The sequence below is a fragment of the Toxoplasma gondii genome, chromosome VIII (assembly GCF_000006565.2).
Source record: "Toxoplasma gondii ME49 chromosome VIII, whole genome shotgun sequence".
Lineage (NCBI taxonomy): Eukaryota > Apicomplexa > Conoidasida > Eucoccidiorida > Sarcocystidae > Toxoplasma > Toxoplasma gondii.
Window position 1 is genome coordinate 4,458,400 of NC_031476.1, and position 18,833 is coordinate 4,477,232.

At 54.6% G+C, this 18,833-nt stretch overlaps 1 protein-coding gene across 1 annotated transcript; it reads right to left on the reverse strand.

Moving 5' to 3' along the window:
- Nucleotides 1-746: 746 nt before the first annotated feature.
- Nucleotides 747-13,260, reverse strand: TGME49_271470 (hypothetical protein; the record flags this gene model as incomplete). Its single annotated transcript, XM_018781621.1, has 11 exons — nucleotides 747-1,261; nucleotides 1,414-1,522; nucleotides 1,920-2,848; nucleotides 3,020-3,196; nucleotides 3,347-3,877; nucleotides 4,008-4,643; nucleotides 4,985-5,556; nucleotides 6,449-7,223; nucleotides 7,874-8,546; nucleotides 10,030-10,282; nucleotides 10,785-13,260. 11 exons carry the CDS (start codon nucleotides 13,258-13,260, stop codon nucleotides 1,193-1,195), a joined length of 7,200 nt encoding a protein of 2,399 aa, XP_018636657.1. The 3' UTR covers nucleotides 747-1,192.
- Nucleotides 13,261-18,833: the final 5,573 nt, after the last annotated feature.

The window sequence follows — 18,833 nt, forward strand, 5'->3', positions numbered from 1 at the left end:
AGGAGTTCCAGGAGGTGTGCAAGGATGTCGAGCAGTTGGTTGCGCAGCCCTGTCTTGAGGAGAAGCGCTCCGAAATCGAGGTCCCGTGCCCTGAGCAGAGCATCGAGGAGAAGTGCATTCACGTACCTGTGTACGAGATGGGAACCTGCTCAACTGTCATTCAAGAAGCAGTCGAAGCGCCGTGCGCGAAACAAGAGCCTGTGTTAAGGTGCGAAGAGAGACCGATGGAGAGAGCTGGTACTTGCTTCCGCAAGGAGACCATTCAGGTGCCCTACACCTGCTATGAAACCGCCTATGAGGAGAAGTGTGTTCAACTTCCCATCACCGGCAAACCCCTGCCGCCTCCTGCAAAGAAGCTCTAAATTCGCGATGTGGTCTGAGAATGCCAGTGCGTCCGTTCCACCGTAATGCGTAGTGGGTGTAATTGATTCGAAACTGTGTTGTGCTCTACTGAAGTGCCCGTAGTCACCCCTGCCAGACAGGAGACTACCAGTTGTCATACGGACTACTCCTGAGATCAATAAAGTAAATACGATGAAACGCCTCATGCCTGGAACGCGTTAACTGCTGAGTCGCAAGCCGGCGACGTGAGTTGCAGTTTCTACGCAGAGGCAGCGCTGACACAGGAGTGCCTAGGTACAGGGTGCGATGCTACGAAATGAAATAGCGTTTGTGAAGCACCGGTGGTCGGTTGTGAAAAAGAGCTGGCAGGGGTGGAAGATCAGGTCTAGTTAGGCCCGGGGCAAGGCCTTAATGAAAACTGGCTTTAGAGCTTTTGCAAAACAGAGCATCTGCGTTACCACAACGGAAAGCAATCTGCCAGGAGTGAGCAGGTTAGCACTCGCGTCCGTCCCCCGCTTTGGTTTACGGGACACGCGGAACAACTCTCACTGACACGATCTATCTAGCAGGTGACCTCATTTGTTTCAATATGAAAGTCACACCCTCGACCATGCCTTGAACTCGAATGACGGTACTCGGTTGCTCTTGTTCCCTTGAGTAGGTTCGCAACGAGACGCAGCGAATAATACATTGGATGGGACGGAACCCGATGTCAGAGCAGTGCTGAAAGGGCGACGTGAAATTGCAGTGGACTGCAATTTTGAGCAGTGACACATATCGTACTGAGAGTAGCCTCAGGCGTTGGTCGGAAGTAGTCTTGTTGCACAAGCATCGGGTTTGAATTCAGTCCTTAGCTGCCACCATCGCAGCGCGTTTGAGTCACCGAATTTTTATCGGCTTGCACTGTGAGTGCTTGCTCCTGAACACATGGTGTAAGCAACACACAGGTTGCTCATGTCGCCCTTGATTCATCTGATAAAAATGCTGCCCTTTTTGAACAGGCATCAGAGCAATACACAGGTGCTTCACAATGTAATGCAACTGCCTTGGCCCCACGCCTACTCGACTCACCATGATCTGCATCGCTCGCTCCACCGAGCACGCGCCCGAGAGAATCAGATCCGAATAAAGACTGGGACTTGCTACGCCTTCACGATCAACAACCGCGTACTTCAGAACCCTAAAATACAGGGAGGCGTGACACAATCAGTACCGAAACACCAAACGTCTCCTGATCACGTGTGTGGCATGCAACTCGATGCTACAAAAACATTCTCACTATCAGACACAGTAGTCTCGCAACTATTGTTTGCAACTGCTGGCAGGGACAAACTTAGGCCTGGACGCTACCAGAAGGATACATACTTTCCCAACGATGTTAGGTGACTGTATATTTCGCAAAAGGTGACGTCTATCCATCCTCAGCGGCCTGCTGTCGCTCGCTTCGGCATCTACGAGGTAAGAACCGTGACATGTGGTCTTATTCAAAGTACTGACAAAACGCGTGCAGGCGTGTCATGTCGCATGCAAAGAAGCGCAAACTGCGGCTTTGGTTTGACACTCTTATGTTCTCTCACTTCAGCATTTCGTCCGGATTCAGCAACTCCTGCCAATCTGGTGGTGTCTGCACACCGCCTCCTAGTTCGTCTTTAAACGGCGCTCCGCCGACGGCGCTATTTTGAGTAGCACCTTTGGTGGTCCCAGGAGCCTCGACGTAGAATGGCCATTGCTCCTGAGTTGCCAGCTTCAGGAGCGTCTGCTGCAGTTCTTGCACTTTCTCTTGCTTTATTGCATCCATTACTGCATCAGCGCCTGACTCCTCTCCAGCGCCCTCCATCGATATCCCGTTAGGGTCTGTTGCAGCCGCTCTGACCGCGTTTGCTGCCTCCACAAAAATATCATTCTCTGCTTCAGTATGATGGCTGATATTGCTTGCATCGTCCAGCTGTTCGGCTCCCGTTGCTGTGGCGTGCTGCGAGTGGAAAAGGTAGTCATCACCTTTCTCACGGGCTTCCTCGTATTCTCTTTCAAATTTCGAAAGAGAAACAGCAGCCTCTTTCGCCTTCGCCATCACCTTACTTTGCAGGCTTAGTTCTTGTTCGGAGTTACCTGGCTTGCCAAGTTCTCTGCATGCAGCTCCTAAGCTTTGCTGCTGTTGCATCAACGAAGGAACCTGAGACGCAAAGTTCATGAGAGACGCGATCGACGGTGGCTTCTCGGAAAACGATGCAGGCAGTGGCGTGACGCCACGAGTTGACCGCGGGCTCACAGATGGAGGCAGATGTGGCGATCCCGCGCTGGAGAAACAGCCTGAGGGCGGTGGCGGCGCAAAGTGCTTTTGCTGAGCCTTGCCCGGAGGAAGGTACTGCCAGAGGTGCCGGGCCACAGACGCCGGCGGCGACAGATGAAGCTTCGACGGGAAGTCATAACAGGAAGCCGCAAGTAGAATGCATTGCTGCAGAAGAGCGTGTGCGAGAACAGGAAGCGACCGAATGGATCCTGCAAGCTGAGAAGATGCAGAAGCAACCGGGGACGCACACCAATAATAAGGGCGCCATGACGTGGTGCATTGACAGCGTCTGATCCTGACGTTGCAACAACATTTCTGATGGCTCCTCTGGGGGTTTTGCTTGCACGTCTTGGGCCATGGCACAACTTGTAGGACTCTCAGACGTACTCGGATGGTCGGAGGCTCTCTGAAATCCGAGGTGTTTTGCTGGAAGTCGCTTAGAGCCGGATGATAATTGCTGCCTAGGGAGCGGTCAGCGAGATCTGCACTGAAGGCAATTCTCGTGTCTGGCGGTAAGCGACGGTGGAAAGCTTTTAGGTTGAAATAGTGGAAGAGGTCTCGCGCCTGAAACAATTAACACACACGTGCAGCTACCCTTATCAGCATAACATGTTGGTGGAAGGGATATCTATCCTTCGTGATCGACTTCACAAAACACCAATCCAGAAGCAATTGAGTACACAAACGAGCGCCCCGCATGGAGTGGCTTCTCACCGCGTCTTCGCGCTCGCCTCCGTGAAGTCTCGAGAGTTGCTGGCCTCTCTGAACTTCAGCCCGACACACGATGAGCCGCCGCTTCCCTGCCTCGGCCGCCTTCTTCTCCTGCTCCGTCCCCAGGCAAAGTTGGTCGAGTTCCTCCTTCGAAAAGGTGCCTTTCAAGAGCTGCCTGTCGTAGGTCTGTTGCACCGCATCGCCAAGAAGTTGTTCGAAGACTTCCGGGCAGTCTCCGCCGTTTTTCGTGACCGCCAGAGCGCGGATCGCCCGCATGCGTCGTGCATGCTCCAACTGGTGATCCACCAGCACCATGTCTGTGAGGAAATCTGCCGTCTGCTTATGTAAGAGGGAGGAGAACTGGCGTTCGCGGTGACGGCCTGTCTCCGACATCTCCGCTTCAGACGGCGCGAGAGCGCTCACTGGCGGAGACAATCGAGAAAGGAACGCCGGCGAGTTTATGCACTCGTCCGAGTGGACAGGGCTTTTGGTCGCAGTTTCTCGAAGCCGGAGCCGGAATGCCGCTTCCGCCGCCTAAGACACACAGCATGAGTTTGACAAAACACATCGTTCTGTTCTGACGTCCATTGAAAACCCAGCACGCTCGTCTCGAATTGGCCTGTCTCCAAGAACTTTGGGCGTGCATAGTGCTCCCCTGACTTACGTCTTTCATTCGCTTCTCGCCCGCCTTGACCATCCATAAGCTGATCGCGTCTTCGCGTTTCCGCTCCTCTTCGCTTAGCACTTCCGGGCCACTCGCTGCAGCACCCGCCGCCGCCGCGGCCTCAAATTTCGCTCCGCCCCAGAGCGCGTACGTCGCGGCTCTGGCCAGACTCTTGCCGTCCGTCCAGTGTCTGTACAACTCAGGAAACATGCCCTGGCGTTCGGTTTCCGCGGCCTGCTCGCCAGTGCCTGCGCGTGCCACTGCCGCTGCTGCCTCCGCCGCAGTTAACGGCTTTTCGGTCGTGGGGCCAACATCCTTGCCATATCGCTGCTCATCGTCATCGTCGTCGTCGTCGCGGCCGCCACGGAACCGCGAAAGCTCGTCCGAGGCCGCCGACGCATCGTAGTCGACCCCTTTTTGCAGCTTCCCGGCGGTTTCGGCAGCACTGCGATACGGACAAGTCGTGTAGGGATCGTAGTGGAGGGGAACGTGGGTCGCTGGAAATGCATGCGGTAGCCTTGGAGACGAGCGTCGCACGAGACGCTTCAGCAGAGACGCCGCGCGAACAGGAGACAAGCCGTTGGACACCAGGCGTGCAAAGAGAGATGAAGGAACACTCGCACCCGGCCCCGGGCTCTGTGAGACAATTGCATAGCACGCGAGACGCACAGAAGAAGACAGGCAGTTAGAGGGAAGATGGGCAGGGACGCAAAGGACCGAGGGACGTCGGAGACGTGGAGGGGAACCGACGGTCACGGGGAAGAATGCCGACAGACTGAAACGCATAGTCGACTTGAACGCGATAGGCCACAAAACACGCAAGACACGAGTCTTCCGCCTCCAATTAGTTGAACGGACAAGTCCAGGTCCTGCATGCTGCCGCTGATCTTTGCTACTCGGTCGTTTGGCCGTTTTCTCTTTTGGTTGGCTTTCCTCTCCTCTCGCGCTGCTTTCCCGTGTCTCAACCCCAGCCGTACCTGGAGCGTTTCCTGGACAATTTGCCGTTCCCGAGTATCCAGACACCCGGCGAAGAGGAGGGCCTCCTCTTCGTGCTTCAGCCAGGGCGTGAAGGAGGCAGTGGCGTCGGCCTGGGTGTCCGGAAGACCGAGGTCAGAGGTCATTTCGTTTCTGAACATGCCAACGTAGAAGGGCCAGCCGTTCTCCTCGCTCACACGGCGAATCCACAGCCACTTGCGGAGGCCCTGGCAACAGCCAACTGCATGCATGTGCCGCTCCGCAAGCGCCGTGCGAGCTTCCAGTTCAGCCGCCGATCTGCGTTGCGCCTCCGCCATCTCAGGAGTCACCTGCATACTCTCAGACAAACTAGAACGAGACCCGCCATCCAGACCCCCCTGCGAGGCTGAAGAGGAAAACGCAGAAGGTGAAGGAAAAGCGGAAGACGCAGGAGAAGGGGAAGCAGTCGATTGTGGTGAGGAAGCAACGTCTGCTTGTGAAGGAGCTTGGAAATCCTTTTGAGCAGCAAAGGGGAGGCGTGGCGGGAGAGCTGTTCGTTTCCAGATGTCGAACAAAGCAGTCAAAACTGCGTAGGCTGCATGCAGCATTCGAGAGCAGAGAAAAATACAGGCAGGAGATGACATCGGCGGTGCTCCCGTGACCAGAGAGATTGCGCGAAAGAGAAACCGCCCGAAGAAACAGAGATATAGGGGAAGAGGCGAACGTTCTACGACACGAGGGTTTAGCGGACACTCCGTTGGCGACGGCGAAGTATTTCCGAAGAGAACCGAAAGTGGGGGACGAGAAACAAAGTCCATTCCTGTTCACTTCACAATTGGATGAACTGCATGATTCACGTTCCAAAGTTGCTTCCATATTTGTAAGGTCCAACACAGCTCGGCTGTGTCGGGCGCTCCACATCCCTCCGGGACAGGCACGGGTCACTGCGGCATCAAGACGTTTTTGTTGCTTCCGCGGATGAGTGTCTCGCGCGACCACCGTTCCTGTTTCCAGCGAGTGCACCAGACTGTGATGCATGCGTTATGCAACAGGCAAAGGGACATCAGACCCTGAACACGAGTAACCTGCATGCGCCCCGCCGGCTACAAGGTCCCGAGGTACTCCTGGCAGCGAGAAGGTCGCCAACGAGTCTTCCCCACAGAGGCAGAGCCCGTATAATATATTGGATTGACCTTCGCCTTTCCAGGATCCTGTTTAAACAGCGAGACACCTATCAGGACTTTCTTTCTCTAGCAAACCACTCCCGTCACAAACGTTTGCAAATCTTCGTGAGTCGAGAAGGATCACTTTGAGTGTCTGTGTGTATGTGTGTGGGTTTGGTTCCGCCGAGCGCACGCAGCAGAAACGTCTCAGCAACGAAACGTGGAATTGTTTCCTCGACCCCCTCTGAACGCCTTTCCCGTCACGAGATGGCCGGCACCCGACGCAGCTGTGCCCCCATTCACTCCGTTTTTGGGCCAACTTGCCTAGCAAAGCAGGGTCGCGAATCGCCTCGTGTATGTACACCTTCCACTGCATGTGCCAGGGGCGACCGCCGGCCTCTCCGATCGCTGTAGAAACAGCTTGAATCGGAATGGCCAAGGGGTGGATGCGAGGAGCGAGAGCGGGCAAGAAGGCCGCTGCAGAGAGGTCGTGCAGGTGCGAAGTGAGACTCAGCTGGATCGACGCGGGAAGCATGTCGTCGAAAACTTCTCGCCGATAAAAAGCAATCATATTCTCCACAACCAACGGGACCTCGTCTGGCTCGAGAGCGACGGACTGAGGCCAAGCCCCATCGTCGGCGCCTGCAGGGGAAGCCACCTCCCGCCGAGCTTCGCCGCCATCGTTTCCCTCCGCCTTCACAGATGGCTCGCTTTTCTCTCCTCGCAAAAAGGACAAGGAAGGGAATGGAACTGAAGGGAGCGAAGCGGATTCCATTCCCCGTGTGTCGTCGCACTCCGGCGGCCGCTCTCGGACTCGGAGCTCGTCTTCGAGCTTCTGAGCTTCGCTTTTCTGCTGGTGAAGAACGACTCGCAGAGAGCGAAACACATCGTAAATGAACAGCTGTGCCTCCACGAAGGTCTGCAGCACGCGGTTGGAGTCGAGGAGCGCATGGGGCGTTCGTTTGCCTCCCTCAGTCTGCTTCTGCCGCTCAGACTCCTCTGGGGTGTAACTCGAGGAGAGCGCGGCGAGGTCCAGAGCAGCCGACGTCTCCGAGGGTCTCAGGAAACGTACTGCCTCGTCCAGGAAAAGAAACACACCCTGCAGCGAAGCGAAGAGACACAAGCAGGCGTCATCCTTTCACCTCCACAGTGTTGCGAGTTTGGCTCGTTGGCTCTTGTTCTTTGTGAGATTAAAAAGGGAGACACGAGTCCGATACGAACCGATCCAGAGCTCTCGAAAGCTGTGTAAAGCAGTCGAGAGGGCGGTGTGCACGAACGAGGAAGAATTTGGATGTGCCATGTAACTACACCGGAACGGCGAAGCTAGAGAAAAAACGTAGCATTTCCTCGTCTTGCATTTCGGGGGTAGGCGTTCACTGTTTCCACCACGCCACAACCACAGCTGAGGAGCAAAATGCGAGAAGATGAAAACACACGAAGACAAGGGGTCTCTAGAAAATAACAAACAGATGGACATCTCTATCAGAAAGGACCGTCAGAAAATGCACTTTCATCCAGATACGAGTGGCGTCGGAAACGCCTCGACTCCGCACAAGCAGACTCTACGGAAAAACAAGCTCGCGCTTGCTAGAAAACTAGTCATTAACAATAGTGTTTTAGTTTCAGCACGGCCCCAATCCGGTTCGGAGGCGGACGAAAGTAGCTGATCGCTTCCCTCTCATCTGTTCGTCTCCCAAACGTCCCTCCCCGCTGTCGAAACAGCCCCCTCCCCTCGGTTCGGACACTTACGGCAATCAGCTGTCTCTCGACGAGGTTGAGAAGAGCGGCTTGTTCATCTTGCTGGCGTTTGAGTTGTGCAAGGAGGGTTCGTTGTTGGCTGTCGAGGAATCCTTCTCCGCCTCGTTTCTCCTCGGCCTTGAGGAGGAATTCTGCAGCCCTCTCCGGCTTCTCGTGTTCTCGCCTCCCGTCTTCCGGACTGTCCTTCCCTCCCTGAGACTCGGCTCTCGGGCCGTCGAAGAAACTCTTGCCCTTCCTCTGTGCGACGCGCTCTCTCAGGTGGACCAGCTGTTTGCCGACGCTGACGATTTGCGCATGCAGGCGACTGCTCACCGGTTCAATGATGCCCGCTGCCTTGTCGAGGGCGCCCACCAGCAGCGCCCCTGCGAGTGCTCTCTGCTGCACTGGGAAGACGCCTTCGCCGTCTTCTTCGTCTGGCGAGACCGCGCCGGACGTTCCCAAGGTCTTCTCGCTCTGCCGTTCTCGCCGATTCTGCAGATCCTGTTCGCGGTCTCGCGCCGCAGCTTCCGAGGCTCGCAGCGCCGCAGTCGCTTGAACCTCCGACAGGCCTGGCCGCCGCGGCCAACGGAGGAGAAATCCCGCGACGAACCGCAGGGCCTCAGAGGGCGACAGCGCAGCCTGAGAGCGAAGCAAAGTCTCAAACAGATCTGCTGTCCCCGTGTGCCTGGAAGGAGCATCAGAAGAAGAGACAACAAGGAAAGGTGAGTGGGAAGGGACGATGAGGGATCTGCATAGCGACCTCAAGAAGGGGGTTGCCGACAGGGGAGGGACAGGCACGGACCGGCTTAGAAGCGAGTCCTGAAAAAACGTGGAGAACGCGTACAAGTACGGTCGTGAAAGGGCATTGGCAGTTTGTGTCCTTGCTGCATCTGTCAAATAGTTGAACTCGGAGGAAAACCAGCTTGAGAGCTTTACAGAATCACGCGCATGCCATGAAGACTCCAAAGAGTCGACGCGGATGACTGGAATGCAGTGGAGGTACACCGGAAAACGACAAGCACCTTGTTTTCGCGGCAGACACACAGAGCTCCTGTTCGTCCTGTCACCATCGACTCAAATATTCTGACTGGGCGAATCGAGCCAACATCTGCGTTGCTTCCGACAGCGCGAATCGAGAAAAACATACAGCTGTAAATCGCGCGTAGCCTTCCTCCTGAGACACCCCAGCAGGGCTTCAGGCCACGTTGTACATACAGCTCAGTGCTGGGGAGATGAAAACTACGCGGCAGGCAACAGACATGAGTCCAACAAAAACGCTCAGTCGCATCCACGCGGTGTCTACACAGAGAGAAAACAGAAACCTCGTGGAGAAGAGGGGACAGCCGCCTGAAAGGAGGTATTCGCCCGCGGCTGATGGCCCAGACGTTTGTCGAAAGTGAGAACGTAGAGATGTGAGAATGTGATCTCTTAGAGAAACGTCTTTGAAAGCAAGAATACGCCTACCCCGCAGAAGCTTCTCTAGTTCCCCATGGAGCGCAGAGCGTCCACGCTGTGCGAGGTGTGTCTAAGTTTGCCTAACTCTGAACCTCTCGCATGCACTCTGCAGTTGGGCGTTTCGGAAAAATGCCCTAAAGTTTGAGAAAAGGAATACTGTTTTGAATTCCGCGACTGAGTCGAGATTCACCAAGGACGCACGGAAGAGAGAAAAGGCAAGCCTCATCGCTTCGGATTTGCTTCGCGCAACGGGAACTGAGGAGGCCGCCCTTTGCCGCTTTCCAATATATAGAGCGCCTTACCCAGGAAGCTAAAAAACAGTCCTGTCCATCATTTTTCACAGAAGGCCAAGAAGGCGTTGAGAATCGCAGACACCGAGACCCCAGTTTGTGTCGGCTTCACGAACGCGCCGCGGAGAATTGACAGTTTACACAGGGTAGACTGGAGCCTGTGTGTCATCGTCGACTCAGGCGAGGCCAAGGAACATCGGCGATGCAGACAGGTTCAGATCAGCAGGTGGACGTGGACAGAACGGGAGCGCCTCGTTCGAATTTCAACAGCATTTGAGGACTGCGGGTGCGGCAGACAAGAGAGCCATCGGTTGCGCTTTCCGGCGTTCACAGGACGTCGCTGTGACTCGAGAGTTGAACGCATTCAGGCTGTTTTGAAGTGAGGACACAACCGAACTCCGCTTTCGCGCGACAAGGTCTTACCTGCGGGAGGCGCCTCCAAGCCAGCTGCTGAGGAGCCGTTTCTCCTGACCTCTGGCGAGGACGGACTCCAGCCAGGGTCCTTCAACCCACTCAAAGGGGAAGAGCAGAGGAGCCTCCGACGACGCGTTGTTGTCGGAGGTTGGAGACGCTCGTTCTCGCTGTCTCGTTTCGCCTTTCTCGCGGGCCTTCGCCTCCTGCTCCTCAAGAACCTCGAATATCTCCAGCCGCTTTCTCCGCAAAGACGCAGACGCGACTGCAAAGAACAAACGAGAGCAAGACACAGACGGTGAAGATGCGAGACGAACGGAAGACTGAGAGTCACGTAGAAAGCCGCAAGAGACAGCTAGCAGGCGCGACAGGCCGCAGGAGAGGCGAGCGCCGAGAGGAAGCAAAGAGAGGCCAAGAGGCAGGATGGGAGGACAGTCGTGGAGGAGATGCACGCAAGCGAGAGGGGTGTTGTGTGAGGAAGCAGATCGACGGCCCGTCATTCAGAGACTCCTTCTTTGTCGCGAGGACCTGTCTCTTTGAACTGAGTGGGTCGCTGTTTTACAGGAAAAGACACCCATTTTTCCGCTGGTACCGCGAGCAAGGATCGCCGCACACCGCATGTTTGTCTCACCAAGAAGACAGACAACACAGACGAAGTATGAACGAGTCGAACTGCACTTGTTCGCTGCTCATGTAGTTCTTTCAAACAAGGCCTGCATCGTCTCATCCGCTTCTCGCCGACCCAAGAAATCCACACGGTCTCTTACCCAGCGCTGCAGGCGGCGACGTAGCTGCTGCAATGGCCTCATCTTCCTCAGTCGTATCTACAGTGGATTCGAACCTGGGGAGACCCCGCATTGCGAACGACCTGCGTTCTGCCTCGACGAGTTTCTCAGACTTTTTCTTTAGTGCACCACGGAGAGCCTCGAGGTCGGTTCCTCCCGCGAGCGTAAAGGCGTCTGGAGTGGTGAGTTCGAAGATTCGCAGCATCGCTTTCAAGACGACCCACTTGAGAACTGTCTCTCTGCCTGATTCTTCGAATTCGGCGAGCGCTGTGTGAAGAACGAGACTCGGCAATCTGAGGAGCAGCGCTGGATTCCCCGATTTCTCGGTCTCGTTGCCGCTTCTGTCGGGACTCTCTCGGCCATCGCGGACTCCCTGCGCCTCTCGAATTTCAAAGAGTGATGACACATTCGAGTTCCAGAGAATTTCCAGTCTCTCAAACGGGGGGACTTCGTCCTCGGAAAACAGACGCTGCCTGTACACCTCCCAGGCCTTCTTCAGCTCGATCGTGGTCCTCTGGATCTTCTGCAGCTTCTCAGCGAGGGCGCCTTCGCTCTCGCGTTTTTCGCGAGATTCTGCCTCGTTTGCCCCGACCTTCAACTCCGACATCAGCGCCTCCTTCTCAGTTCGCGTCACCCGCAAGTCTGCCCTCCTCGGCTCCTCTTCGCCTGCGCCAGCTGCAGAGAGCGCGACGGGTTCCGGTCTGCTCCGCGGAAGTCGCGCATGCAGAGCCGCAAAGAACTCGTCCACGAGGCGACAGGCGAGTGCGTAGTACCCACGAACGCCCTCAGCCGACTCGAGAGCGTCTCTCTTCCGGTCTCCTCCCACCGTGTCTTCCACGTGGATTCGACCTGTCGGACCCCCCGCAGCGGCCTCGAGAGCGCGAGCGGATTCGCGCTCGAGCAGCTGGCCTTCTAACTGACTCTGAAGCCTCAACGCAGCCTGCGTCACCTTCTGCCGCATGCAGTGGTGGGCGTAACGGAGGTCGTAGAGGTCCACATCTGGAGTCAGAAAAGACGAGGAAAGCGATGAGGTGAAGACAGTCCCCTGGGCCGAGTGACCGAGGCGTTGCCGCTGAAGCTCGAGATGCTGCAACAGCAAGTACGGACCGCCATCTTGGAGGAAGAGGAGGCCGTCCGAGGGAGAAACGACGAGGTAGAAGAGCACGGTGTCGAGAGGCAAAGCGAGGAACTGGAGAGAGTTTCGGAATTCCTCTTTCGCTCTGAATGTGTCAACGAGGCTCTTGCGCGACTCTCCAGAATGCCCAGATAAGTACGACGACGACAGCGAAGCATGCTGGCGCTGAAGACGCGCCTCGCCTGACGGCAGTTGAGACACAATCAGCTTCTGGGGGGCGGCTGCTTCTGGGGAGCGAGCAGACGCGAGAGAAGCAGAAGCCGAAGGAGAAGAAGCGGCAGTGGAGGAAGGAGGAACACAGGACTGAGACGACGCGGGAGAAAGGGAAGACGCAGCGCCGAGAGAAAGCATCTCTCCCCACATCTCCAAACCTGCGAGGCGATGCAGTGCCTCGGCTTCCGCCTCTTCTGACCGACTCCCGTCAGGCGAAGAGCCAAGAGAAGAGGAAGAGAAGGACGGAGAAGCCGTCGAGGAAGACACCGACGAGAGAGAAGCCGGGAGGAGAGAAGGAAAGGAAAAACGAGGAGAAGGAAGATAAGAGCATGTAGAAGCAGACTGGAGAGAAGAACCGAAGTGGAGAGAGACGCACTCGGGCGCTAGAACGGCTTGTCTGCGAGTGTCATGAGAACCTCTGGAGTCCCAGGGTCTCGAGAAGCCGCAGGCGCCCGGTCTCCCTCCATCGCCCCCCGCCGCTGTTGAAGAGGTGGAGAAAGGAGCAACGCCAGCGTGTCTGCGGGTCTCTGAATGCGTTTCGCGAACGCTTCTTTGTCGCGAGAAACTGTCTCTTTTACCGTCGCTCCCCGCATGCATGTGCATGCTCTCCGTGGCATCTGGCCGCCTCTGCAGAGCTCCACCTCGTCCCTCAGAGGCAGCGAGGAAAGAGGACGAAGGCGACGGAGAAGGAAGCGAGAGGAACGCAAGAAGAGAAGGACGGAGAGACGCGAAACGAGTCGAAGGAGAAGGAGAGGCAAAACGCGGAACGACGCGAGAAGGCAACGGGTGTTGTTCTCCTGCTCCCTGCCATGAAACGCTCCATACCGGCGCAACAAGAGAGGCAGAAGTCGGAGTGGATAGCCATCCCAGTTCACCTCGGCGGCCGGAGGAACCTCCGCAGGAACCCCCGCGAACGCTGCAGTGTACAGACACCGCGAGAGCGCCGGGAGAAAAGAGGCGGAGGAGGATGCATGCGGAGAAGAGGCACAGAGACAGGCGGAGAAAGACGGAGGAAGAAGGCCGACGCTTAGAAGGACGCGCGGTGCCTGAACAGCTCACATCTCGGCTGCTGGGGGGCGAGGAAGGAACATGCAGGTATGGATGTCGCATCGCGAAGCGACGGAGAAAAAGGACAGCGAGAAGAAGTTGCAGAACTCGGAGCACCTGGAACAGGCAAGCCCAACGACGAGGAGACCGAGCAGCGACGGAGCAGAAGACACAGTCGAGATGGAAAACGGAAGCAGAGAAAAAAAAGGAAGAACCGAGACGAGAAAGAAGGCGGCGACGGAGGAGTGACGCGGGAGTGTCACGACAGAGGGAGAGACCAAGTGGAAGCGACCTTCCGCAGAAAGGAGGGAAGCTTCAAAGAGGAAGCCGCTGGGACTGGCGACAGTCGAGGACCGAGAAAAAGCGAGACGCTGAGAAAACCAGGTGAAAAAGAAGAGAAAAGAAAACGATGGGCAAACAAAGGACCGCAACGCGTATCGAGCAGGCTCCGAATCCTGAGGAGACGAGGAAAGGGAGGATCCAAAAACTCGGAAAGTCACAGGAGAATCGCCGACAAATGCGCCTGTTTAGAGAGAGACATCAGCGGTGACGTTGAGAAGCATCGTCAGCGGTTACTTGATCGAGAAAGAGAAGGCAACGGCGGACGGCGCCGAAGAGTCAGTGATGGAAGAAAGGCATACACAGAGCAGAACGCTCAATCTGAGCTTCCGCGTGGTGTGCACAGCACTCAAGAGATCGCCACAGTTTTCGTCATTTCGACGAGAAAGGATGCGTCAGTCCTTTTCGTTTTCTCTCTTTCCAAGTTGCCTCCGTTCTCCTCCTGTCCCCTCCGTTTGCCGCATTTCTCCGCAGCGTATCTGCCTGTGCGTCATCGTGCTTCGCAGACACTCGAGCAGACGACCGAGTTTCTTGTCTGAAGCGTCGCTGCCTGCCGCCCAGTTGTTGCTCAAAGGGCAGAGGGGAGAGACTTCGAGTTCGGACTCCGAGACACAGGCTTGCCTGATCTGTTCTGAAGAAGTTGTTTCTCGAGTTGCGAATCTCCCTCCTGCCAACTTCGCTGTGTACCAGGACTCGCTCGACAGAAGGAATCGTCGATGTTTCGGCGCCGCCCCGGCCTCGGGGCATTGAATCTCCGGTCGCTCGCGCTTTTTGTGTTCCTCGCGCAGCTTGGAAGAGCCGACGTTCGTCAACAAGCTTTAAAAAAAAACCGTGGCATCCACTGGGGTCCGACACTCTGAGAGCGAACTGAGGACTCGAGTGTGCGGTCGACATACGCCTCGCATGCAAGGCTGCAAGAAACGAGACGCAGGGAAAGCGACTCTCCGAACTTCCCCGCAAGAAAGTCGTCCTTCTGTAGCGCGAAAAAGAGGAGGTTGCCCGAAAGGAAAAAGAAAATCTGGAAATTTGCGACTGGGGCTAAAGCGCCGCGATCGGAGTGCCAGTCCGTGCGTCAAGTGGACCACAGCTCGTGTCTCGCGCCTTGCCGCCTCAGGACGACGAACGCGACAGAACAGTGACTTTCTCGATTTCTGTTTCCTTTTGTTTGCATCCACCACCCGCTGCAGAGCGGAAGCTGAGTGGAGACTTCGCACCAAGCGCGGATTCGAGAGTCAGCCGTTGTCTTGAGTTTTTTTGTTGGCCTCTGAAACAGAGTCTGCATGCAGCCCCGACACAAGTCGACAGCAGGCAGAAGAAGCGCGGCGCCGTGAAGAGACACCGGCAGTCGGCGAATCCGGGCAGCGTAGAAAACTTTGGCGAGTTTTTTTCTGACTCGACTTTCGTCAGTCTTTGCTCTCTTCTGTCAGCTCGACGCAGAAGGTGAATGAGCTGCGTTCAGAACTGGCACAAGACGACAGAGGGAAAGATACTACTCCTACACATTCTTCTTTCAGACACCCTTCTAAAAACTGCACTGGCGAGCTCGAGCTCTTGGATTTCTCTTTAGAGTTCCTCCGTCTACTCTGTTCTCGTGGAGGCAATGTTGTGAGCGCATAACGCGCTGCATCTGTCGCTTCCTAAGAGGAGAGACGGCAACTGCACGGTCTATCTGCGTTCAGAAATCTACAGGGAGACCCAGTGTGCGACGCGTTCTTGTAAAAGCAGCTCGAACGTTATTGTATCTACAAGTACGCAAAACGACTTGCGTAGAACTACAAAAATATGCGGATGCATGCGCGCGCAGTGCGTATCTAAGCGTATCTGTACATCTTCAGAAACACATGCAAACATATCTCTCTACATCATATTTATATATATATATATATATATATATATATGAATATACATATATATACATATATATACATATATATATATATACATATATACATATATATATATACATATATATATATATATATATATATATATGGCTGTGTATTTGGCGTATGGTGCTGTCAGGGGTGAAAAAGTTGAAAGACGTGTGTGAGGCAAGGGCCGTTGTTGGTTTTTGGTTTTTTTATGAAGAATGTGGGCACCTCTTTCTGTCGCTTTCTGTGACATCTTGCTTGAGTTCGGTTTTTCTCCATTCCTTCAGTCGTCGCCACGAGAACGCGACCGTAAAGAGTATTCACAAAAGGTAGAAGGGGTCGTTCTTGCGTTTTTGCCGTTCGTAAAGGATGGCGATTTTTTCCAGTAACCGCACGAACATTACTGTTCATAGATCGTCGACTGAGGTGGGTAAACCGTCGCACTCCATTCCCTTTGCACGGAGTAAAGAGGTCGCCGAAAGGAGGAGACCCTTTGAGGAAGAATCTGAAAACAAACAGTGTCTCCAGGCACCGTTCTTTCTTAGACACTGCCTCGCGACGCTCTGAGTGCTCCCTGTAGTTTCTCCATTTAGTATTCCACACGTTTTCCGGCCACTGCATGCAGCAACGGGGTCCTGACTCTGCAGATGCACCGTGGAGCCTTCCCAGTCTTGTCTTCCTTGGCACTGTTTCCCCCGTTCGAGCGGTCTTCTGTTCACTCAGCTTTCCGGTGCGCCCCGCTCTTGCGAGAGTGTATCAGTCTGAGGATAGACCTCTTCCTCACCCTGTGAAGTGCATCGTTGCAGTTTTTTCTCACAGTAGAATGCCGCACCAGCGAGAGTTTTGCGAAGCGAGTCACGCGCATGTCGACTTTGCCAGTGAGTTTCTGAAACTCTGAATGAACAGCGCATCGTTCAAGACTCCTTCTTTACCGGAAACCTTATCCCTAGCCTCTCTCTGACGAAGGGCGACGCTGCTATGGACTCTCTTTCACTGCATGCCTCTGTCTCGGGGGGCGCAGGACAGAACATCGGACTTTTCGACGAATGTCTCTCGACTTCCACGTTGACGGTTTTGGCGTAGTCTTCTTCTGGAACTCCACCCTTTGACCGACCGCCTTTCTCACAAAAGTCCTCTCCACTTCTTGCCATGATTATCGGGTGCGTCTCGAGGGGAGGTAGCGTCTAACATGTTTGATCCTTACTCGGCGCCTTCTGAGGGGTGTGCCGTGAACGTCTGAAATATCTTCCATGTGCCCTCAACGGATGCTAGCAATCCTGCAGGTTCCGATCTCGCGTTTCGCGTTGCCTGATCCTTCACTCTGTTTGTCGTCGAGAGCGCATCTTTGAGCCTTGCGCATGCGCTGTCCGTTTCCATCAGTTCCCCTCGTTCACATGGACGGCTACACTCGCATGCGACATGGATAGTAAGAGTGGCGTCTCCCTCACACAACACCAGCATTCAGATGAAGGTTAGAGTGATGCCGCGCATTGTTCTGCATCACAAGAAACAGCAGACGATGCATTTCTTTCGTTGCTCTCCGGGGTCCACTCGGTGGAGTTCCAGAGCACTCGTCCACTTGCGCGACTTCTCCTTTTAAAGGATCAGCAGAGCGCACGGTGGAGACACACCACGACTTCAGGTGAACTGTCTACTTCCATGTACTTCCGCGGTTTTCCTTATTCTAGCTACACCTTGCCTTTTTCCAGTCTTCGCTGCAGAGGTCTTCGTCCTCGCATGAACGTCGCGGGCGCCACTCTCGCGTTTTTTCCGAAGCCTCAGAAGCTTCTGCGGCTTCTGCTGCATCTGCTGGCCTGCACAAATGCACTTGTACACTTCCACTCTAACGAATTTTCACAGTCTCTCACACGCGTTCACATTCTCGTACACTTCCGCAGTCTGCAGGACGTCTTTACACCTTCGAATGAGACGGCCGCACACTCTTGAACTCTTCAGGAGGTCTCCAGACGTCCTCCGTAGCCTTAGAAAACGTAAAATGCCAGTCTGTACGAGGTACTATCTTGAACTCTTCAGGAGGTCTCCAGACGTCCTCCGTAGCCTTAGAAAACGTAAAATGCCAGTCTGTACGAGGTACTATCTTGAACTCTTCAGGAGGTCTCCAGACGTCCTCCGTAGCCTTAGAAAACGTAAAATGCCAGTCTGTACGAGGTACTATCATGAACTCTTCAGGAGGTCTCCAGACGTCCCCCGTAGCCTTAGAAAAAGTAAAATGCCAGTCTGTACGAGGTACTATCTTGAACTCTTCAGGAGGTCTCCAGACGTCCTCCGTAGCCTTAGAAAAAGTAAGATGCCAGTCTGTACGAGGTACTATCATGAACTCTTCAGGAGGTCTCCAGACGTCCTCCGTAGCCTTAGAAAAAGTAAGATGCCAGTCTGTACGAGGTACTATCATGAACTCTTCAGGAGGTCTCCAGACGTCCTCCGTAGCCTTAGAAAAAGTAAAATGCCAGTCTGTACGAGGTACTATCATGAACTCTTCAGGAGGTCTCCAGACGTCCTCCGTAGCCTTAGAAAAAGTAAAATGCCAGTCTGTACGAGGTACTATCTTGAACTCTTCAGGAGGTCTCCAGACGTCCTCCGTAGCCTTAGAAAATGTAAAATGCCCGTCAGTACGAGGTACTATCATGAACTCTTCAGGAGGTCTCCAGACGTCCCCCGTAGCCTTAGAAAAAGTAAGATGCCAGTCTGTACGAGGTACTATCATGAACTCTTCAGGAGGTCTCCAGACGTCCTCCGTAGCCTTAGAAAAAGTAAGATGCCAGTCTGTACGAGGTACTATCATGAACTCTTCAGGAGGTCTCCAGACGTCCCCCGTAGCCTTAGAAAAAGTAAAATGCCAGTCTGTACGAGGTACTATCATGAACTCTTCAGGAGGTCTCCAGACGTCCCCCGTAGCCTTAGAAAAAGTAAAATGCCAGTCTGTACGAGGTACTATCTTGAACTCTTCAGGAGGTCTCCAGACGTCCCCCGTAGCCTTAGAAAAAGTAAGATGCCAGTCTGTACGAGGTACTATCATGAACTCTTCAGGAGGTCTCCAGACGTCCCCCGTAGCCTTAGAAAAAGTAAAATGCCAGTCTGTACGAGGTACTATCATGAACTCTTCAGGAGGTCTCCAGACGTCCTCCGTAGCCTTAGAAAAAGTAAAATGCCAGTCTGTACGAGGTACTATCATGAACTCTTCAGGAGGTCTCCAGACGTCCTCCGTAGCCTTAGAAAAAGTAAAATGCCAGTCTGTACGAGGTACTATCATGAACTCTTCAGGAGGTCTCCAGACGTCCCCCGTAGCCTTAGAAAAAGTAAAATGCCAGTCTGTACGAGGTACTATCATGAACTCTTCAGGAGGTCTCCAGACGTCCTCCGTAGCCTTAGAAAAAGTAAAATGCCAGTCTGTACGAGGTACTATCT